The sequence below is a fragment of the Macaca thibetana genome, chromosome 1, assembly GCF_024542745.1.
Source record: "Macaca thibetana thibetana isolate TM-01 chromosome 1, ASM2454274v1, whole genome shotgun sequence".
NCBI classification, from domain to species: Eukaryota; Metazoa; Chordata; class Mammalia; order Primates; family Cercopithecidae; genus Macaca; species Macaca thibetana.
In genome coordinates, this window is record NC_065578.1 from 34,502,159 (window position 1) to 34,526,796 (window position 24,638).

Sequence of the window (24,638 nt, forward strand, 5' to 3'; positions counted from 1 at the left end):
AAATCCAAATTAAGCCAAAGAAATACAATAATAAAGTTTAGTGCAGAAATCAGCCGGGCACGGTGGCTCACACCTGTAATCCCAGCATTTTTGGGAGACCAAGGTAGATGGATCATTTGCAGCCAGGAGTTTGAGACCAACCTGGCCAACATGGTGAAACCCCATCTCTACTAAAAATACAAAAAGTAGCCAGGTGTGGTAGTGCATGCCTGTAGTCCTAGCTAATGAGGAGGCTGAGGCACGAGAATCACTTGAACCCAACAGGCAGAGGTTGCAGTGAATGGAGATTGTGCCACTGCACTCCAGCCTCGGGAACAGAGCAAGACTCTCTCTCTTTTTTTTTTTTTTAACAACAACAAAAAAAAAATTAATTAGAGGTCCCAAAGGGAGAGGGACGGAAAAATATTTGAATAATCATCAATAATTTCCCAAATTTGAAGAAAACTATAAACCCACATTCTAATCCAGATTAAAGTTCAACAAGCCCCAACCACATGAAACATAAAATTACGCCATAGAATAACATAATCAAATCACTTAAAACTGGTAAGGAGAAAATTATGTAAGCAGTCAGAGAAGAAAGAAATATCATATATGTGAAACAAGATAAAAACTAGAGCAGATATATCACCTGAAACAATGCAAGCTAGAAGACATTGACATGATATCTTTAAAGCACTGAAAGCAAAAAAATGAACCTGTCAACTTAGATTTGTTTAAACAGGGAAAATATTAAATGTAATATTAAAAAAAAAAAAAAAGGATTAGCACAGAAATCAGTAAAATAGAAAACAGAAAAACAATAGAGAAAAATGAATAAAACCAAACATGGTTCTTTGAGAAACACTAACCAATCTAATCAGGAGAAATGAGAGAGCAAGAGCCAGAGCAAGAGACAAGAAGACACAAATTACCAGTATCAGGAACGAGACAGACGATATAACTAAAGGTTCTATAGATGTTAAAAGGACAGTAAGAGACTATAATGAACTTCATGCGAATAAATTTGACTAATGGGATGAAATGCACAAATTTCTTGAAAGACACAATCTGCCAAAGCTCACTCAAGAAGAAAGAGACAGCCTACATAACAATGTATCTATCACATAAATTGAATTTTTTTTTTTTTTTTTTTTTTTTTTTTGAGATGGAGTCTCGCTCTGTCGTCCAGGCTGGAGTGCAGTGGCCGGATCTCAGCTCACTGGAAGCTCCGCCTCCTGGGTTCACGCCATTCTCCTGCCTCAGCCTCCCGAGTAGCTGGGACTACAGGCGCCCGCCACCTCGCCCAGCTGGTTTTCTTTGTACTTTTTAGTAGAGAAGGGGTTTCACCGTGTTAGCCAGGATGGTCTTGATCTCCTGACCTCGTGATCCACCCGTCTCGGCCTCCCAAAGTGCTGGGATTACAGGCTTGGAATTTCTAGTTTAAAACTTTTCACAAAGAAAATTCTAAGTACAGATGGTTCACTGGAGAATTATATTTAACATTTAAGGAATAAATAATACCAATTGCACAAAACCTCCAGAAAACTGAAGAAAAGGAAAAATTTCTCAACTCATTCTATGAGGCCAGTCAATAAACAGATGTAAAACTTCATGACAAAAATTTGATAAATCAAATATAAAAATATATCAAAATAATAATATCATGATCAGGCCGGACGTGGTGGCTCACGTCTGTAATCCCAGCACTTTGGGAAGCCAAGGTGGGTGGATCACGAGGTCAGGAGTTCAAGACCAGCCTGACCAATATGCTGAAACCCCGTCTCTACTAAAAATATAAAAATTAGCCAGGCGTGGTGGCACGCGCCTGCAGTCTCAGCTACTCAGGAGACTGAGGCAGGAGAATCGCTTGAACCCTGGAGGTGGAGGTTGCAGTGAGCCAAGATCAAGTCACTGCATTCCAGCCTGGGTGACAGAGTGACACTTCATCTCAAAAAATAATAAATAAATAAATAATATCATGACAAAGCGGGGTTTACTCCAGGAATGTAAGGTTGGTTTAACATTTGAAATCAATCATATTATTCACCATATTAACATACTAAAAACAACAAAAAAAATCTCAATAGATGCAGAAAAAGCATTTGATAAAATCCATCAACTATTCCTGATAAAAACTCACATCAAACTAGGAATAGAAAGAAATTCCCTACACTTGATGAAAGGTATCTTCAAAAAACCTACAGCTAACATCAGACTTATAGCTGACTTACAGACTTGAAACCTAGAGCTAACATGTAGACTTTCACCACTTCAATTCAACATTGCATTGGAGGCCCAGCATGGCAGCTTACACCTGTAATCCCAGCACTTTGAGAGGCTAAGGCAGGAAGATTGCTTGAAGCCAGGAGTTCCACACAGCCTGGACAACAAAGCAAGAGCCCATCTCTACAAAAAGAAAAAATACATAAAAAACATTGTAGTGGAAGTTCTAGCCAGGGCAATAAGGCAAGAAAAAGAAATAAGAGGCATCCAGGTTGGAGAAGAAGTAAAGCTGTCTTTATTTATAGACAATATGATTATATAGAGAGAAAATCCTATGGAATTTATAAAAAGATGCTAACAGAATGAATAAGTAAGTTTAGCAAGATTACAAGATACAAGACCAATATACAAAAAGTAATTGTATTTCTATATACCAGCAACAATCACTGAGTTCTTTGAAAACATCAAGTATAACAGCATCAAATATAAGAAATACACAAATACATACACCTACTATGTACCCACTAAAAACTTTTTAATGAAATATGGATAAATCTGACAAAAGACGTGTAAGATCTCTGTTGGAGGAGGAGGTGCAAAAAAATAAAAATAAAGACGTGCAAGATCCGTACACTAGCTGGGAGTCAGTGTACAGATCTTGCACATTTTTAGATTTTTTTTAGAATTACAGATAAACCTGACAAAAGAGTGCAAGATCCGTACACCAATGCCCAGCTGGTATACATATTTTTCTTGCACATCTTTCATCAGATTTATCTGTAATCCTAGCACTTTGGGAGGCTGAGGCAGGTGGATCGCTTAAACTCAGGAGCTGGAGACCAGCCTGGGCAACATGGTGAAGAAATAACTCTACAAAAAATCAGCCAGATGTGGCAGCACACACTTGTAGTCCCAGCTAGTTGGGGGGCTGAGGCAGGAGGATCACTTGAGCCCAGGAGGTCAAGGCTGCAGAGAGCCAAGATCACACCACTGCACTCCAGCCTGGGTGACAAAGTGAGACCCTATCTCAAACAAACAAACAAAAAGATCTGTACACCAAAACTACATCACATCACTGAGAAAAAGGATAGATTATTTAATTAAATGGAGAGATACACTGTGCTCATGGGTCTGAAAATGCAACATTATTATTAGGCTGATGAGTTTCTCCAAATTGATCTACACTCCCAATACAATCCCAGTGAAAATTCCAGAAGACTTTTTTTTTTTTTTTTTTGAGGCGGAGTCTTGCTCTGTGCCCAGGCTGGAGTGCAGTGGCCGGATCTCGGCTCACTGGAAGCTCCGCCTCCTGGGTTCACGCCATTCTCCTGCCTCAGCCTCCTGAGTAGCTGGAACTACAGGTGCCTGTTACCACGCCCGGCTAATTTTTTTGTATATTTAGTAGAGAAGGGGTTTCACCGTGTTAGCCAGGATGGTCTCGATCTCCTGACCTCATGATCCACCCGCCTTGGCCTCCCAAAGTGCTGGGATTACAGGCGTGAGCCACCGCGCCCGGCCTCCAGAAGCCTTTTTAAAAAGAAACTGACAAGATAATTCTAAAATTTATATGGACATGCAAAAAACCTAAAATGGGCAATTTTGATCAAGAACAAAGTTTTTAAACATCATCTGATTTAAACATATATTACAGCTGGGCTCAATGGCTCACACCTATAATCCCAGCACGGGAGGCCGAGGTGGATGGATCATGAGGTCAGAAGTTCAAGATCAGCCTGGCCAACATAATGAAACTCCGTCTCTACTAAAAAATACAAAAAATTAGCTGGGCGTGGTGGTGGGCGCCTATAATCTCAGCTACTCGGGAGGCGGAGGCAAGAGAATCGCTTGAACCTGGGAGGCGGAGGTTGCAGTGAGCCAAGATTGCGCCATTGCAGTCCAGCAGGGCAACAGTGCAAGACTCCATCTGAAAATAAATAAATAAAAATAAAAATAAAAAATAAAATAAACATATATTACAAAGCTAGAGTTAGGCCAGGCGTGGTGGCTCACTCCTATAATCCCAGCAGCTTGGGAGGCTGAGGTAGGTGGATTGCTTGAGTCCAGGAGTTCGAGACCAGCCTGGGCAACATGGTGAAACCCCATCTCCACTAAAATAATAAAGGGAAAAACAAAAACAAAAACAAAGAAACTAGCAGGCATAGTGGTACATGCCTATAGTCGTAGCTACTTGGGAGGCTGAAGTGGGAGATTCACCTGAGCACGGAAGGTCAAGGCTGCAGTGGGCCAAGACTGTACCACTGCACTCCAACTGAGCAACCACAATGAGACCCTGTCTCAAAAAAGAAAGCTATAGTTATCAAGACAGTGTGGAACTCATGTCAATATAGGCAAACAGATAAATGAGACCAAATCGTATAGAGAAGTAGACCTATAAACATATGCTTAATTGATTTTCAACAAAGGTAAAATGGCAATTCAGTGTAGAAAGGATGGAAAAAATGTCCTAAAACAACTGGATATTCATATGCCCAAAAAAAAAAAAAAAAATCTATCCATAGCTCTCACAACGTAAGAAATAACCCTAGACCTAAATGTAAAACCTAAAATTATTAAACTTTTATAGCTGGGCACAGTGGCTCATGCCTGTAATCCCAGCACTTTGAGAGGCTGAGGCAGGCGGATCACCTGAGGTCAGGAGTTTGAGACCAGCCTGACCAACATGGTGAAACCCCATCTCTACTAAAAATACACAAATTATCCAGGCATGGTGGTGCACACCTGTAGTCTCAGCTACTTGGAAGGCTAAGGCAGAAGAATCGCTTGAACCTGGGAGAGGGAGGTTGCAGTGAGCCAAGATCATGTCACTGCACTCCAGCCCAGGTGAGACTCCGCCTCAAAAATTAAAAAATAAATAAAATTATGAATCTTTCAGAAGAAAACTTAGAAGAAAATCTTTCTCAGCTACGACACCAAAAACACAATCCATAAAAGAAATATTAGACTTCATCAAAATTAAGATCTGCTCTTTGAAAGACACTGCTAAGAGAATGAAAAAATAAGTTACAGACTGGGAGAGAATATTTGCAAATCACATATCTGAGAAAGAGCTTGTATGCAGAAAATATATATGTAAGAAAACAACACAGTTTTTTTTTTTTTTTTTTTTTTTTTTTTTTCAGATAGGGTCTCACTCTGTCACCCAGGCTAGAGTGTAGTGGCATGATCAAAGCTTACTGCAGCTTCAACCTCCCAGGCTCAAGCAATTCTCCTGCCTCAGCCTCCTGAATAACTGGGACTACAAGTGTGCACCACCACACCCAGATAATTTTTGCCACTTTTTTAAAATGGGGAAAAATATTAACACTTTACCAAAAAAAATGAATGGCAAATAAGCACACAAAAAATATTCAACATCATTAGTCATTAGGAAAATGCAAACCAAAACCACAATGAGACTCAATTAAACACCTATTACAATGTATAAAATTAAAAAGATTTGCCATACCAAGTGCTGGCAAGAATGTGGAGCAACTGGAAATTTGATACATTACTCACAGAAACGTAAAATGGTACAATCACTTTGAAAAACACTTGGGCAGTTTGATAAAAAGTTAAATATACCCATACAATATAGGCAGGGTGCAGTGACTCACGCCCGTAATCCCAACACTTTGGGAGGCCAAAATGGGTAGATCACTGAGGTCAGGGGTTTGAGACCAGCCTGGCCAACATGGTGAAACCCTGTCTCTACTAAAAATACAAAAATTAGCTGGGGATGGTGGCAGGTGCCTGTAATCCCAGCTACTTGGGAGACTGAGGTAAAAGAATCTCTTAAATCAGGAAGCAGAAGTTGCAGTGAGCCAAGATGGTGACAGCGCACTCCAGCCTAGGTGACACAGCAAGACTCTGTCTCAAAAAAATAAAAAATAAAATAAAACATACAATGTAACCCAGCTGTTCCACTCCCACATATTTACCCAGGAGAAATTAAAGTATATGCTATACAAAGACTTGTACACAAATGTTCCTAGCGTCTTAATCTGTAATAACCAAAATCTGGAAGCAATCCAATATCCATTAACAGGTAAATGGATAAACAAATTATATCTATACAATAGAATACAACTTAGGAATGTTTAAAAGCCAGCTACTACAGGCTGGGTGCAGTGGCTCATGTCTGTAATCCCACCACTTTGGGAGGCCGAGGTGGACAGATCACCTGAGGTCAGGAGTTTGAGACCAGCCTGGCCAACATGGTGAAAACCCGTCTCTACTTAAAAAAATACAAAAATTAGCTGGGCATGGTGGCGCATGCCTGTAGTCCCAGCTACTTGGTAGGCTGAGGCACAAGAATCACTTGAACCCTGGAGGTCGAGGTTGTGGACAGCAGAAATAGCGCCACTGCACTCCAGCCTGAGCAACAGAGTGAGACTGTGTCTCAAAAATAAAAATAAAAAAAGCAGCTACTAGCATATGTTATGACATGAATGGACATAAAAACATTATGCTAAGTAAAAGCAGCTAAACACAAAAGACTACATATTCCATGATTCCATATTAATGCAAAGTCTAGAAAATGCAAATTTATAGAGACAGCAGATCAATGGATGCCTAGGACTGGGGGTGGGAATAGGGATGGCACACAGGAACTTTTGGATAAACGGGGACAAGGGAAGTTTAGGGGGTGACAGAAATGTTATCCAACTGTACTGCAGGAAAAAGGGAAAAAAAAAGAAATGTTATCAAACTGGATTGTAATAATGATTTACAACTCTAAGTATTTACTAAAACCACTGAATTATATGCTTAAAAGGAATGTTTTCTTACATAAATTATACCTCAATAAAGTTGTTAAAAAGAAATATGTGGGCCGGGCGCGGTGGCTCAAGCCTGTAATCCCAGCACTTTGGGAGGCCGAGACGGGCGGATCACGAGGTCAGGAGATCGAGACCAGCCTGGCTAACACGGTGAAACCCCGTCTCTACTAAAAAATACAAAAAACTAGCCGGGCGAGGTGGCGGGCGCCTGTAGTCCCAGCTACTCGGGAGGCTGAGGCAGGAGAATGGCGTAAACCTGGGAGGCGGAGCTTGCAGTGAGCTGAGATCCGGCCACTGCACTCCAGCCCGGGCGACAGAGCAAGACTCCGTCTCAAAAAAAAAAAAAAAAAGAAATATGTGTGTAATATATGATTCAATTTATATAAAAATTACAGACAATCTATAATGACTAAAAGCAGATCAATTTCCTACAGGAGGGGGTGAGAAGGACAGATTACTAAGGGGCAGAAGAAATGTTGGAGTTGATACATATATTCATTATCTTTTTATAGTGATGGTTTTATAGAGACAGATATAAATAAACTAACCAAATTGTATACTTTAAGCATGTACAGTTTATGATATGACAATTATACTTCAAAAAAGCTGCTTTCTAAAAGTATGGCGCCCACAGAAGAACAAGTATTCCATGTGGGTGGAGTGGAAAGGAGAAAGGAGTAACAAAAGAGCCATTCATGCACCCAAAAGCATATTTATAACGGTTGCACAATGTCCATTTTCCCCTCATTAGACAGACTGCTTTCATTTTTTTCATAAAATAAGTATCATCTCACCATTGTGTGCAAAGTTTTATTTAGAAACTATTGCTTTAGACAGATTCCCAGAAGTAGAAGAACAGTGTGACTATTTTAAAGTTAGGCAGACAGATTTTCATTTATTAAAATAATTTGTTTTAAAGAAAAAGCCTGTTTATCATTTTTTTAAAATTATGTACTGTATTTTTAAGGAAACAGAAACAGCAGATATGGAACAAATTATTTTATTTGAGAAACTATGAAGTAGGCTGGGCGTGGTGGCTCACGCCTGTAATCCAAGCACTTTGGGAGGCCAAGGCGGGTGGATCACCTGTGGTCAGGAGTTCAAGACCAGCCTGGCCAACATGATGAAACCCTGTATCTACAAAAATACAAAAAATTAGCTGGGTATGATGGCGGGTGCCTGTAGTCCCAGCTACTCGGGAGGCTGAGGCAGGAGAATCACTGGAACCCAGGAGGCAGAGGTTGCAGTGAGCCGAGATTGCACCACTGCACTCCAGCCTGGGCAATAAGAGCGAAACTCCATCTTTAAAAAATAAAATAAAATAAAAAAAGAAACTATGAAGTAATACTAAAAATGTTTAGGGGATAATAAAGGGTTGGGTGGAATTTCCTTGAGCAATTTTTTCTAGCACTGGATAGAAATCATAAAAACTAAACCAATTCTGAACAAACCATATGTCATATAATCACTGCCCAGGTGGATACATCTGTTTCTTCTTCAAGAAGTCTTATTCATAATGATAAAAGGTTTCGATTCATATTCTCTTTCTCCATCTCTCCAATTCTCTTCTCCTCTTCCTTCTTCCTTTCTCCTTGCCTCCACTCTGAGGCCACCCTCTCCAAATTAAGTAAGCCAGGCCCAGCAATTAATGTCATAATTAAAGATAACAAAACAAAACTCTCCATCACCATCTATTCCATTTTAAGTAGGAGTCTGTAAGGCCACACACAGGATGTTCACACTTACCTGGTCACATAATCACAATCCATATAGGGGTCCTCCTTGGTAAGGCACATGCTATCCTAGTATCTACTTAATATTAAATAACAATTTATAAAAATTCAGCTTTCAACACATTTTGATTTGAGACACAATGATATTGAAATAAAAACCCACCACTGTCACTAATAAAAATCCTACCAATGGAAAGGAATGTCTTCCTGCAGTAGCAAAGCCAGTGGGGTCTAATGACACACCACATCCCAATTCTCAGCAACTAAGGCTGAGACTGGAGAATATGACAGGGTTTATCTTTATAGAAATTAATTAAAAGTTAGTCTTCTGAGAGTCTCCTTACAGAAAATAAGACCATCCACTAAATGGGAAAGAGAGGGATGACACCTGCGGTGTTAACAAGAGATGGTCAAGTTCTGCCAGTTAGTAAGGAGTTGTTAAGGGACCCACACCAAAATCCCCACCAACTCTTGCTTTGTAAGTGCTACAGACTGAATGTTTGTGTTCTCCCAAAATTCGTATGTTGAAATCTAGCTAACCCCCCTAGTGATGGTATTAGGAGGCAGGGCCTTTGGAAGGTAATTAGGTCATGAAGTTGGAGCCCTTGTGAATGTGATTAGGGCTCTTAGAAAATGGACCAGAGAGAGTTTGTCTTCCTCTTCCACCATGTGAGAACATAGCTAGAATGCAGTGTCTATGCAGACTGGCCCCTCACTAGACACCAAATCGGCCAGCACCTTCAGTTGGGATTTCCCAGCCTCCAAGCAACAGTGAGAAATAAATTTCTGTTGTTTATAAACCACCCAGTTTATGGTATTCTGTTACAGCAGCCTGAATGAATTAAGACAATAAATTAGCTTACAAAGTAGCCAATAAACACAATTTCAAACTCACTGTACACAGCAAAAGCTAGATAAGTAGATTAAAGAATCAGAACTATTAGGAGATTAGAGGAGAAAATGGGTAGTCATGAAGGGAAAAAAAATAAGCAAAGGGTGTTGTGGTCCAAGAACTAACACAACAAAAACAAACAAACAAGTAAAAAAAAAAAAAAAAAAAAAAAAACCTGAAAAACAAACCCAAAACAACAACAAAACATGAAGGGAAACTGCACTGCTTAGGTTTCTGTCATCAGTTTCATAAGGTTATCCCTCTGTTGCTGCCCACACCCCACACTCTATCTTCTGATAAGAGGTAAGCTCAGGCCTTACATGGAGCCAGCACAAGAGTTCTCAGTAAAAGAAGGCAGCAGATGGCTATCTGGGTGGTTGGCTCATTTATCCTCTAAGTCATTTATTTGTTTCACAGAAAGCCACTGGCTTGCTAAGGGTCAAAATGCCGTGTGTGATTATTGACTGGAAACAGGGAGCTGATGCTGTTAGAGAGAACACTTCAGTCTTCCTAAAGCCAAACCTTACACGCAGGGATACCTAAGTGGACTTTCATTTCCTGCACTCAAATAAAGCACTTTTTTCTCTGCCACATAGCAGGATTGGCAGCAATTAATTGTCAGAACTGCTTAAACTGTACACGTTCTTATAATGTACACAATTAATTGGCTGGACTGCTTATACTGTACACATTCCAGGACCCAGTCAACAAGCCTCTGTGCTCCTCCTGCAAACAATTCAGAGGTTCATGGTGCAGAAAGGGTGCAATACCTAAACTAAGCAGGACAGGCTTGTCCCTCTTTAAGCTGAGAAAGGGGAATAAATTGATGACATTCCTTTCTACTTTTGGAATTGCAAAAGGTCCACAACATCTGCCTTTGGATTCAATATATGTATGTTTCCAAAAAAGTGAAAAATGCAGACTGACAATCCAAATGCCTTTGCAGCTCTGCAGGCATTTCAGGCAAGACAAAAGCAATTTATGATATAATTTCTCTCCACTTTGAATGCAGAGCTGCTTGACCTACCTTAGTGAAAACAGCACAAACTAGAAACTGGTGCTGCTAGCCAGTCATCCCTAATTAGAATGAGATCTGCAGTGCATACTTTTCTCTTCCCTTCCCTAGTGCATTAAGCAGAAGTTTGAACTCCCAAGTTCTCTCCGAAAAGAAATGCCAAGGCAATTCTAAATGCACAAGGCAATCTTACCACCTTTCCAGAGCTATACATGGCCCTCAGGGTAAGAAGCTAGCTCCTAAGCCTGATATAGGTCAAATATGACTTATCTGGATCTGAAGATTTCACTTTGCCACATTTTTCTTTTTTTTTTTTCTTTTCTTTTTTTTTTTTAGCAATACTTGCAGTTCTCAATATGTAATGCCAAACTTTGTAATACCTCCATGCAACACTGCATGCAGCAAAAGCCCACTCCCACTCCTGGGGTTCATAGTTCAAATTCAACATTCCTTCCCTCATGTCTACCCACTCTCCATATTAGACCACAAAGGTCTTGAAATCCTATTCACTAGCAGCAACTTCTTGCCACTGCCCACTGATGGTAAACTAGAAGAAAGAACTCTCTATAGCCAACACATCCTCAGGATCTTCCTTCCAGCATACACCTGAATTCTGTAAGACCCAAGTTTGAATTTTCATCATCCTCCAGGAGACTGTCAGATCTAAATCTACCATATTTCTAACTTTACTGGTCCATTTCTAATTTCACTGGCCATAATTATCCTATAGTATGCTGGAGCTATTTTCTTTGCTGCCCCTTCCCGATGTCCTCTGCAAACCAATATTCTTCTACCTCCCTGTAAAATCCTCTTCTCCTTTGCCATCTTGCTGCCACTTCAACTCTCATTGCAGCTAGAATCTCCCAACTAACTCGTCACTCTTCCTATTTTACCAATGACTTTGACATCTGGCTTTCAAAAGTCCTCCTCATCCCAAGTCTTACCTGAACAGTAAGAAAGTTAAGATGACAGGCCAGGTGTGGTGGCTCACGCTTGCAATCCCAGCACTTTGCGAAGCCGAGGCAGGCAGATCACCTGAGGTCAGGAGTTCAATACCAGCCTGACCAACATGGAAAAACCCTGTCTATACTAAAAATACAAAAAATTATCTGGGCATGATGGCACATGCCTGTAGTACCAGCTACTCAGGAGGCTGAGACAGGAGAATCGCTTCAACTCAGGAGGCAGAGGTTGCAGTGAGCCAAGATCGCGCCATTGCACTCCAGCCTGGGCAATAAGAGCAAAACTGTCTCAAAAAAAAAAAAAAAAAAAAAGGACTGAGTCCAAACAGAATCAGACTGCCTAGATTCAAATCTTGGTTCTACCATATACCTAGCTGTGTTGCCTTGGTCATGTTCCTTAACTTTTTTTTCCTGAATTTCCTCATTTATAAAACAGGAACAGGCAGGCGCAGTGGCTCATGCCTGTAATCCCAGCACGTTGGGAGGCAGAGGCAGGAGGATCACGAGGTCAGGAGATCGAGACCATCCTGGCCAACATGGTGAAACCCATCTCTACTAAAAATACAAAAAAAATTGCTGGGTGTGCTGGCACGCCCCTGTGGTACCAGCTACTCGGGAGGCTGAGGCAGTAAAATCACTTGAACCCGGGAGGCAGAGGTTGCAGTGAGCAGAGATCACGCCACTGCACTCCAGCCTGGCAACAGAGTGAGACTCCGTCTCAAAAAAAAAAAGAAAAAAAAAAAGTAACAGTAATAGTAATTCACAGCATTTGTTGTATAGATTAAGAGTTAATACATGTAAAGGGTTCTGAATGGTACCTGGCATACAGTAAACACTCAGTAAACAACAGTTAATGCTGCTATCATCATCATCATCATCATGGTCACCATCATCATCATTAAAGACTACCTCAATGTCCACAGGGGTAACTCATTTAACATGTTCTTTGAGCTTGCTTGGTTCTTTGAGCTCCTTGCCTCCAATAAGCTTCTTCTCCACTCTACCCCAGCAACCCTCTTCGACAGCTCACCCTAGATTCCACCATCAGAACTTCTCCACCTCTAAAATCTTAAATTCAAATATTACATACTCTGACCACCACCTCCTATCCTTCCAGCACTCACAATTACCCATTCCTCCTACATGTGCTTCCCATCATGGTAACCTCTAAATGCAAAACTTGTCTACTTCTGTAGCACCTTCCTATCCTTGCCTCTTTCTATACTTTGTCCTACTATCTCTCATCCACTCTTTTTACAACAGCCTCAATTTCCATACCTCATTTTCCTTCTGTACAAACTACCTAGCAAAGTTCCTATCTTGAATGAATCAAATTATCAGGCTTTTCTTGACAGAGCTCCTGAGAGCTACTGAGGAGAATCACACAACTGTAAAGATCAGCACCACAGTTATAAATGCATGGTCTCCATCTTCAAGGCTACCCAGCAATCTTTCTATTTCCTTACCTAGTTTGCCATCTTCTATCCTTCACAATGGCTATTTTAGATCTTTACCCCACTCCCTAAACCTCTGATTTTCCTGTCGATGACCCACTCACCCCAATCTCACCTACCTCTGTTTCTACTCTTCATAAATGATCACACTTAAGAATAAACAGGAATGAGATGAGAACTACAACAATTTCCTTCTACTCAGTATATAAACCCACCCTAGCTGTGTCCTACCCAATCCTTTCTCTCTGTCACAGCGAAGGAGGTATCCTGATTAAGACTAATATTGTACTCTGTGCTCAGTATTCTAACCCTCCTGCCCTATAAGGCAGTGGTTCTCAAAGCATGGTCCCTGGGCAGCAGCATTGGCACACTCCAGGAACTTTTTGGAAATGAAAATTCTCAGAACACACTCCAGACCTACTGAGTCAGAAACTGTGGAGTTGGGGCCCAGCAATCTTTTTAATTTCCATCTCCTCAGAGCAAGAAACAAAGACCAATTTATTTTTAACAAGGCCTCCAAGTGAGTCTGATGCATGCTAAAGTTTGAGAACTACAGCTCTAAGGGATTATTCGTTATTTATCCCTTTTCCTGTCTTTAATCTCTTTTTAGTACAATGGTTCTCTTGCCTGAAGAGCCTCCTATTTTACTAGGCCACATACAGTTGGCCCTTAAACAATACAGGCTTGAGCTGCGCAGGTCCACTTATGTGTGAATTTTCTTGTGAATCTGCCACCCGAGACAGTAAGACCAACTACTCCTCTTCCTCAGCCTACTCAACGTGAAGACAACAAGGATGCCTGTAAGATGATCCACTTCCACTTAATGAATACTATTTTCCCTTGGGATTTTCTTTTTCTTTCTTTCTTTTTTTTTTTTTGAGACAGAGTCTTGCTCTGTCACCCAGTCTGGAGTGTAGTGGTGCAATCTCAGCTCACTGCAACCTCCACCACCTGGGTTCAAGCAATTCTCATGCCTCAGCCTCCCAAGTAGCTGGGATTACAGGTGTGTGCCACCTCGCCTGGCTAATTTTTGTATTTTAGTAGAGACGGGGTTTCACCATGTTGGCCAGGCTAGTCTTGAACTCCTGACCTCAAGTGATACACCTGCCTCAGCCTACCCCAATGCTGACATTATAGGCATAAGCTGCCATGCCGGCCCCCTATGATTTTCTTTTCTTTTTTTTGAGACAGAGTCTCACTCTGTTGCCCAGGCTGGAGTGCAGTGGCTCAATCTCGGCTCACTGCAAGCTCCACCTCCCAGGTTCACGCCATTCTCCTGCCTCAGCCTCCCGAGTAGCTGGGACTACAGGCGCCTGCCACCACGCCCAGCTAATTTTTTGTATTTTTAGTAAAGATGAGGTTTCACCGTGTTAGCCAGGATGGTCTTGATCTCCTGACCTCGTGATCCGCCCGCCTTGGCCCCCCAAAGTGCTGGGATTACAGGCATGAGCCACCGCAACCAGCCGATTTTCTTAATAACATTTTCTTTTCTCTAGTTTAAGAATACAGTATATAATGCATATGACATACACAATATGTGCTAATCGATTGCTTATCTTGTTGGTAAGGCTTCCAGTCAACAGTAGGCTTTCAGTAGCTACATTTTGGGGGATTCAGAAGTTTATGCAAATTTTCAGCTGCACAAGGGGTTGGCATCCCGTTCCCCACACTGTTCAAGGGTCAACTGTATATTCTCGCCCTTTCCAGTCTATTCACCACATAGCCACTATCCAATTATGTCATTCCCTACTTAAAACTCCCTAATGACTTCCCACTGATCTTCAGATAAAAATCAATTATTTTAATAAGGCCTCAAGGTTCTGCATACCTCTCAAGACTTCTCTTTCACCACCAGCTCTCTTTCTCCGTTTGCCCAGCAAGGCCAGTCTCTCTCAATTTCTTGAGCTTGCCATACTCTAGGGCACCCAACACATTTTGAAATTGTTATTTCCTCTGCCTGAAATATTCTTTTTCCCTGTTTCTTTTCCTAATTCCTACTTCAAATCTCAGCTTGAACTTTCCTTCTTTAAAGTGGCCTATCCTGACACCTTAGTTGTTTTAGGTGCCTGTTGGATGCTTTCACAGCACTCTGTATTTACCCTCTCGTTACCCGTATCAAGCTTATAATTATTTAATTATTAGAAATGTAATATTCCTTGCCAGAGTATAAGCCTTGTTATGGCAGAAATCATATTCATCTTATTTATTGTAATATCCTGAGTACCCAGCTTAGTATAGTACCTTGCAAGTAAATGCACAATGACTATGACTGAGCCTTTACAGACACTGTGGCTCTGTCCAGAATGGATTTTTACCATCATTAACCCCGCCCCAGTACAATCCTACACATCCTTCCAGAAATGTTAAAAATCTCTAAGAAGTCTTACCTGCACATACACACCACTTGCCTGCTCAAGTGAATCACTTCTTTGTGTTCTTACTGTATTGTGTACATAAGTATGTTAAAGGAATAATTACACACCACTGTAATACCTATCTTCATGTATCAGTCTCCACTAGATTATAAACTCCCTGAGGGCATGAACCATTCTTATTCACCTTTGTATCTCTAAGGCTTAGAAAAGTACCTGACATTGACAGTAGGTATCCATAAATGTTTATGGGCATATTAAATCTAGGATTGTTCTATAATATTTCACTAAAAAGTTTTTTTCTTATTATTAAATCTGGGTTCCAATTCTAGCTATGATGCATGATCACTGGCAAATTGTTTAACCTCTCTGGGCCTCAGTTTTCTCACCAGGTAAACAGGGCTAATAATACCTACTTGGAAATATTGCTATGAAAATTAAACAAAATGACACAGTGCAACAATTAGTACACAGAGTGCCTGGCATGTGGTAGCCCACTCTGGCTTCAACTTGATAGAGACAACTAGGACAAAACAAATACGAAAATAAGTCACAGCAATCAAGGAAGACTGAGCAGAGAATGAGTCATTCCTTTTAATCATTTTCTCAAGGAGATCAACAATGAAGAAACATAATAAACAGAATAAACTCTACTGGTGGTAGCTCCCTTGGCATATACAGCTTGGTGAGAATTCACTTCAGAGACCTCTTGGCTAATGGCCACATCCTGCTCCACAGCCCAGCAGGTCAGATCTTCATCTGTGGTACCAGGCATGGTTAATTCTGACTGGAATAAATACTACCTCATAAAGAATGTGTTTACAGCCGAGAGATGGAGGAGGAGAACTTGACTGTAACCACATCAATCAACTGTTTTGCAATCTGGCAGAAAACACTGCAGAATGGTTGCTGGATACTAACAGCCACACAACTATACTTACCTGTAGCCAAGAACCAGCTTAGACTAGATAATGAGCAGCTTTCTGCATTTACCAAAACAATGGTCAGACCTACATAGAATGAACATCTCTAGGGTCAAATTACCCTTCGTACATCTGGGCAGCACCAACGAAGCTGACACCAAGCAGCTTTATATATACACTCCTCAGCCTATGAGTACTGCCCGCAAGCATCAGCTTCATTGTTCATGTATACCAAATATAAGAGCAGATTTAACCATTTCTCTGCTCCTTATTCATAGCATGCTTACCTCTGCAGAGCCACTGGTAGTCAGACCACCTAATTCGCTGGAGTCATTCACTTTAGAATGCTGTGTCACTATAGGTGTAACTACTTCACTGGGACTACCTCTCTTCTGAAGCTTCCTGATTAAGCTCTGCTGGTCACTGGAAGATACAGCAGGTCTGAGTGCAGCTCTGGGTGGGCTGTGCCTCCAAGATGCCCAGTTCCAACCTAGCCCCAGAAGATGTGGTACATCATCTTCAGGTAGAAAGCCCAAATCATCTGCAGTGTGGAATTTTTTTAAAAACACCAGCATGGAATTGGAGGAGTGTGTCCTAAAAGCCCGGCAGCTCTGGGGCCTGCTGCAGTCTGCCTGAATGCACATCCCTTCTAGCCACCAAAAGACATGGCAGGCAGAGTCCTGGCAGCAGGCAGCCCAACATGACTGGAGAGAGGGGGTTCCTTCAAGAAGCCAGAGGTGATTTTCTCCCCCAGATCTCAGGCCAACTCCAAATTGTGTCTTCCCCTGCTGGCACCTGCTCTCACTGGCATCTAAAAACAAAGAATGAAAACATTTTCAGATGAAATAAAAACAGAGACTAGTGCTCCATAAAGAGCCCTGAGTACTAACATTTGAGGCTATTTCGAAGACAAGTTTTTAAGAGGGTGAGAAAGCCATCTAGTGAGTGGAGCAAAGAAAGTGAAAGAGAGTGTTTTTTGTCTTCGGATATTTTAGGTTCTAGAAATACTGCTCCACATTCATTAATGGTTCTCTTTCTCAATGAGTTCCTGCCATGGAGACCCTTTACACAGAATTTCAGTTCATAAACAGGAAAAAAAAAAAAAAGGAGGTATTCTGATGGAAGCATATGCAGGGAAGTGGCAAGTCGGGAGGAAAGGGGCAGAGTCCCAATACCTGATGATCTCCCACTGACCTCCAAGGTATTTCTCAGGGACAGTGTGAGAACTGTGGGACCAGAAGAACAGGCAGCTGAACAAGTGGAATATTTTCCCCAGCAAATTGCCAGCAACACAGACTGAGTACTCTGAACCTCATGCAGGTTATAGGCACATTCATTCTTTAACCAATCATTTGCCAAAGTCAAATGGTTTTGCATATCATAGTATCAGCCAGAGTAGTAGTCAAGATTACCAAAAATTTTAAACACGAGAGCAATTCTGCTAGAAAGAACTTCCTAATGACAAGTCATGTCATGATAAGAAATAATGGAACATAAGCACAACAGTGACATGCTATGGGTAACCTAGATAATATAGTCCAAAATTCTGGCTAATGCTGCTTATGGATAAACTTTGGACTGTTTTAATTATTTCAGGTATGGCATTGATTTTTCTGAAATAGTATCTCACCTCTGTTTTCTTAGATGAAGTCAAAACTTGTTCTAAATGAAAGTGATTATGTGAGTTCATTTTAAAGTACTGGCTCTATAGGTGTCTATTACCAGTTATTGTCAGGAATATATAGAAACAGAGCCAGGGTGAGGCAAGAGAGGTGCCTCAGGCACAACATTTAAGGAGGTGCTCACTTTCAGAGTCATTCCAGTGCAGGGTTGGCTCACAGGACCTTCATAGTGAGTGTCTCTTTAAATTCTGCGCTCTGGGCACCTCTCTCCTTACCCTAGTCCTGGGCCTGGGGTTATAACATAAAATATATGTTAAAATTACACAGAAAAAATATGCAATAGAATCAAAACACTGAAGATATGGATAATCATGTCTGCATGTACACACAACTGAAAAGAGCTCTAACGAAAGCAACTGACAATCAGCCAAAGCCAATCTGACGCCCACAGAACACTTACTAAATATCCAACAGACTAAATGTGGAAACTAATCAACTGAAAGAGAAAAGGAAGATAAAGGCAAGCTTCTAGACTATTGAGTCAGGAGCACTATGGAAGCCAGCACTGGCACCAACCTACCACCAGACCAGGCAATTTAGAAGGCCACAGAAAACAGAACTTCCTTTAAAAAAGATGAAGAAATAGCAACCACGAAAAAAAAAATTAAGCTACCAAGAGATACAGAAATACCCCCTCATTTTTATTCACCTTTCCACACAGGCACCAATAGTAAGAATCTTGGTAATAGCTAACTGAGTGAATAGACTTTGTTGAAATCAAATTGTTAGATCAGTAACTACTATTTTTTACCTTTATATCAACTTTCCCTCATTCTTCTCATAATAATTTTCTCATACTTAAGAGGTCAACACAGATGAAAACTATCTGTACTTTTTTGTAAGTTGATATATTATTTAATTTTTAAAAATGCAATGCAACTTCCACTTCTGCTCTTGAAGAAGGAATTGCTATGGGGCTTGCCTTCCCACCATGAGTAACTAGAAAACTAGACAAAATATATAAAGCTACTGTTTTTAGACACTGGACAACATACAGTGCAGGCCTGTGATCTCTGAGAGAAAGGAAACAAACCAGGTGAGCTCTATGAATCCCTTGGCTTTCTGCTGGAGGCATGCTCCAGACTGTGGCACAGGTGAGGAGAAGGCAAGCATAATAGGACAGCTGCTAAATTGGGTGGACAGAGTTCAGGGTGACTGGTAGCTAGAATGTTTTAACAAAGTACCAGAAAGGAGGAAGCTACACAGTGAAAGAGCTCCAGAAATCTGAACAGTAGTCACCTTCAGTTTTGGCTGAACACTGATTTACCAAGGTATAGGTTGAAATTGCATAAGGGAAATTAGAAAATATTTTGAACTGAATGAAAATAACACAATATATAAAAATTTGTGAGATGCAGTTAAAGCAATGTCTAGAGGGACATTCATAATTTTAAATGCTTATTTCATAGAAGAAAAGTCTATAAAATCAATGATTTAGAGAGACACATGGAGAAAATGACATGTGATGACAGAGGCAGAGACTGGAGTAATACAGCTGCAAGCCAAGGAAAGCCAAGGATTGACAGAGACCACTAGAAGCTAGGGGGAGGCAAGGAAGGAATTCTACCTCCAGTCTCCAAAGATATCAACCCTTCTAACACCTTGATTTTGGATTTCTAGCCTCCAGAACTATTAGCATACACAGGGTTCTCTGCTTTTATCTGGGAGACAGTTCAGGAGACAGATGGCCCAGATCCAGGGACCACTGACATCTGGGGATGTGGCTGTGGCCTGTACCCAGGTTGAACGGGGATACCCTAATACACTTAACAGGATGTGTACAGCCATGTGATGCTGGAAACTATGGGAATCTTATGTCTGTGGGCTTCTCTCTTTCAAACCAAAACTAATCATCCAACTGCAGCAAGGAGTAGAGCCTGGATGGAGGCGTCAGAATTGCGTCAGGTACCTCTGCAGTCCCAGAGAACTGGTTTGAAACAAAGATCTTAACTCTAAAGCAAAATACTCTGACGTTCTGCAAGAGCAAACAAAAAGCATCATGATAGAAAGAGGCCTGGATTGAGAGGGAGGAGGCTCCACAGAGACGCAGTGCTATAAATGCAAAGAATGTGGGAAAGTACAATTTGAATACAACTCTTCCTCTTTTTAGCCACCAGAGCAATCATACTAGTGAGAAACCACATAAATATAAAGAATGTGGAATAGTCTTTATGAGCAGACTATCCCACTATCACCCCTTTCAAATCATCATAAACTCACATAGGCGAGCAACTTTATAGATGTATTGAATGTGGCAAATTCCTCAAGCACTCAACATTTACTAATCATCAGAGAATTTATTCTAGAGAGAAATACCATAAATGCAATAAATGTGAAAAAGCTTTCAGAAAAAAACTGTCCTTTCTTTTTTTTTTTTTGAGACGGAGTCTCGCTTTGTCGCCCAGGCTGGAGTGCAGTGGCACGATCTCGGCTCATTGCAAGCTCCGCCTCCTGGGTTCAGGCCATTCTCCTGCCTCAGCCTCCGAGTAGCTGGGACTACAGGCACGCACCACCACGCCAGGCTAATTTTTTGTATTTTTAGTAGAGACGGGGTTTCACCGTGTTAGCCAGGATGGTCTCGATCTCCTGATCTTGTGATCTGCCTGCCTCGGCCTCCCAAAGTGCTGGGATTACAGGCGTGAGCCACCGCGCCCGGCTTTTTTTTTTTTTTTTTTTTTTTTTTTTTTGAGAGGGAGTCTCTGTCACTGCAGAGCAAGGCATGAGCCACCATGCGTAGCCAAAACTGTCCTTTCAAGTCATCAGAGAATTCATACAGTCAGGAACTCTACAAACATGACTGTGGGAAACTTTGTTCAGAAGGCAGTCCTTACTCATCAGGAGAGAAAACACAGTAGAGATAAGCCTTTTAGAAACACACATTTATTTATTTAGAGACAGGGTCCCGTTCTATTGCCCAGGCTGGAGTGCAGTGGCACATCACAGCTCAGTGCAGCCTTGACCTTCGGGCTCAAGCGATCCTCCTGCCTCAGCCTCCCAAGATGCTAGGACTACAGGTGAGCATCACCATGTCTAGCTAATTTTTTTAACTTTTTGTCAGAGATGGGGTCTCCCTGTGTTGCCCAGGCTGCTCTTGAACTCCTAGGCTCAAGCAATCCCCGGACCTTCGCTTCCCAAAGTGTTGGGATTACAGGTGTGAGTCACCACGCCTGGCTGAGAAAAGCCTTTTAAATGTAAGGAATGTGGGAAAGCTTTCAGAGATAACTCAACTGTGTTGGAGCAGCAGAAAAACCATCTTTGTGAAAAAGTACATTGGTGTAATAAATACAGAAAAGCCTTTAGTAACAGTTTGACTCTTATTAGTCATCAAAGATTTCACACAGGAGAGAAACTCTATCACCATATTAAATGTGAAATATTTCTCAGGTATAGAAAGATGTGCTGGGCAAATCTCCTTTGCTGGGCATCAGAAAACTCATAGTGGAAATAAACCCTATCAGGACAATGACTGTAGGAAAGCCTTTACAAAGAGCTCAACTCTTACTGCACATCAAGGAATTCATACTGGGGGGAAAACAACAAAAAAACAAAAAACCTTTCACTATAAGAAATATGGGAAAGCTTTCAGGTACAGCCAAGGCCTTGCTGAAAATCAGAAAATCCATCTTATGAATGTAAGGAATGTGGGAAGCTTTTTCCCAAAGTTCAGCCCTTAAACAACATAAGAAAATTTATAACAAAGTAATCAAGCCAGGCATGGTGGCTCATGCCTACAATACCAGGACTTTGGTAAGATGAGGTGGGAGGACTACTTGAGCCCAGGAGTTCAAGCCCAGACTGGGCAACACAGTGAGACCCCATCTCTATAAAAGATAAAAATTAAAAATTTTAAAAAGAATGAGTCATGAAATGTAGTTAGTGTGGTAAACATGCAAAAGTAGTTTATTTCTTCTGACATCAAAGAGGAGATATTTAATAAGTGCACCTCTATCTAGAAACCTTCTCACTTGTAAGAATGTTCACCATAATATGGTTTCTATTAGTGAAATAGCTGAAGAATCTAAATGTCTGTCAATATGGAAATAGTTACTATAGAATACTATGTACCATTTGAAAGAAATGGCATAGAATTTTATATAGTCATAGAAATATCCCCCTTGATGACTTAAGTGAAAAACACAAGTTGCAGAAAATCTATATATTATGTTCTTATTTATATTTTTAACAATGAAGCTATTTTTGTTTGTCTACATATATTACCTGGATTCAAAAAGATCTAAGCTAGGTGTGGTGGCTCATGCCTGTAATCCCAGCACTTTGGGAGGCTGAGGTGGATGGATCACTTGAGGTTAGGAGTTCAAGACCAGCCTGTCCAACATGGTAAAACTCCGTCTCTACCAAAAATACAAAAAGTAGCCAGGTGTGGTGGTGCACATCTGTAATCCCAGCTACTCAGGAGGTTGAGGCAGGAGAATTGCTGGAAACGGGAGGGGGAGGTTGCAGTGAGCCAAGATCATGCCACTGCACTCCAGCCTGGGCAATAGAGCAAGACTCTGTCTCGAAAAAATAAATAAAATAAAATAAAAAGATCTGGAAAAATAAAAGACAAACTTTGACCAAAAAAAAAAAAAAAATTCAATGATCTTTGCTTCCATCATAAAATCTGGGAAAAAAAAGAGTAAAGTAAACCCCAAAGTAAGTAAAGGAAAGAAATGATAAAGATAAGAGTAATCAAACGAAAAACAATAGAGAAAAATCAATGAAACAAAAATCTGGTTGTTCAAAAGATCAGTAAAGCTGATAAAGCTCTAGTCCGACTGACCACAGGAAAAAAAAAGGAGCGGTCAAGTTACCAGAATCAAGAATGAAAGAAGGGGCCAGGTGCAGTGGCTCATGCCTGTCATCCCAGCCTTTGGGAGGCCAAGGCAGGCAGATCACTTGAGGTCAGGAGTTCAAGACGAGCCTGGCCAATATGGTGAAACCCCACCTCTACTAAAAATACAAAAATTAACTGGGCATGGTGGTGTGTGCCTGTAATTCCAGCTACTTGGGAGGCTGAGGCAGGAGAATCGCTTGAACCCAGGAGGTGGAGGTTGCAGTAAGCCGAGATCACACCACTGTACTCCAGCCTGGGTAACAGGATGAGACTCCATCTCAAAAAAAAAAAAAGAATGAAAGAAGGGATATTACTACAGATTCAATAAACCAGGGGGCATATAGACCAGGGACCAATTTAGACTGCTGCCTGTTTTTGTAAATAAATTTTTTATTGGAACTCATTTATGTATGTGTTATCTATAGTTGCCTTTGCTCTACCATGGCAGAGTTAAGTAGTTGTAATACAACTTACAGCCCACAAAGCCTAAAATATTTACTATCTGGCCCTTTAAGAAAAAGCTTGCCAACCTCTAGTCTAAGAGAATGTACCTTTGTTTGATTCACTATTTACTACTGAGTAGAGCCTAAATTTAGATGTTAATGTATAGAATATTGATGTTATAAATGATTTTGATTTATATATATATATCATATACATATATATATATTTTTCTGTCCTGTATAAAATATAACCTCTGGATGCACATGATGGCTCACTCCCATACACTTTGGAAAGCTGAGACAGGAGAATTGTTTGAGCTCAGAAGTTTGAGACCAGCCTGGGCAACATAGCAAGACCTCGTCTTTACCAAAAACTTAAAAAATCAGCCAGGTGTGGCGGTGTGCACTTGCAGTCCCAGCTACTCAGGAGGCTGAGGCAATAGGATTGCTTGAGCTTGGGAGATACTGGCTGCATTAAGCTATGATGATGCCATCACACTCCAGCCTGGGAGACAGTAAGATCCTGTCTCAAAAAAATAAAACAAAACAAAAATAATATACATAACTTCCAATGTCTTAGTTTCAGTGCTCTGTAAGATATTAATATTTCACATCTAATTTACAAACTTATTTCATCATTCTTTTCCTGACTGACAACATAAATTTGTGTTTCTCAAAAGCAGTTTTATTGCCCACTGATTCCCTCATTCATGAGTTAAATCTCGGACAAACATTTCCTTTATATTTGTGAGAGTGATGTCTTTAACATTTTGAAATTTATATACTCAAACACACAAGGTTCACATTCACTTACAGAGGCCACAAAACATAGGAGAATTCCCAAATTTCAGGGAAAGAAAGATTTTTAAAATATATTTAGTTCATTTCCCATCTGGAGCTAAAATCCCCTCTAAAACAATTCAAAGTATTTTCCAGTCTTTTAAATTACCTCCTGTAGTTGAGAATTCATTAACAAGGCAGGCCATTTACCTTTGTATATTCTATTCTATTAGTTCTTCCTGGGGTAATGGTTAGGTGAATTATGGCATAGCAACTTAACAACTATCATTAAAAGATCATTATAAAGACCAGGTAGCAAGATGGAAAATTGTTTACAATGTAACCCTAAGAGTAAAAAGCTAAATATAAAAGTGCACACATAGTCGGGTTAACAACCAAAATGTCTATAAATGGGCAAGAGATGAAAGTAAACATATACGAAATCAACAGACATTTACTGTGTTAGAAAGTATGATCGATGCTAGGGATAAAAAACACTTACAGGCCGGGCGCGGTGGCTCAAGCCTGTAATCCCAGCACTTCGGGAGGCCAAGACGGGCGGATC

The 24,638-nt window shown here is 40.7% G+C and overlaps 1 protein-coding gene across 5 annotated transcripts in view; it reads right to left on the reverse strand.

The window, feature by feature from the left end:
* The window catches only part of KIAA0319L (KIAA0319 like), a 128,141-nt gene that overhangs the window by 57,277 nt on the left and 46,226 nt on the right, over positions 1 to 24,638 (reverse strand). For 4 of the 5 annotated variants that reach the window (XM_050797777.1, XM_050797769.1, XM_050797787.1 and 1 more), the window contains exon 3: positions 16,622 to 17,145. The exons of the other annotated variant lie outside the window; for it this stretch is intronic. In XM_050797777.1, the coding sequence (XP_050653734.1) occupies positions 16,622 to 17,145 (524 nt within the window). The remainder of the gene's footprint in view (positions 1 to 16,621; positions 17,146 to 24,638) is intronic. 5 annotated transcript variants of the gene reach the window in all.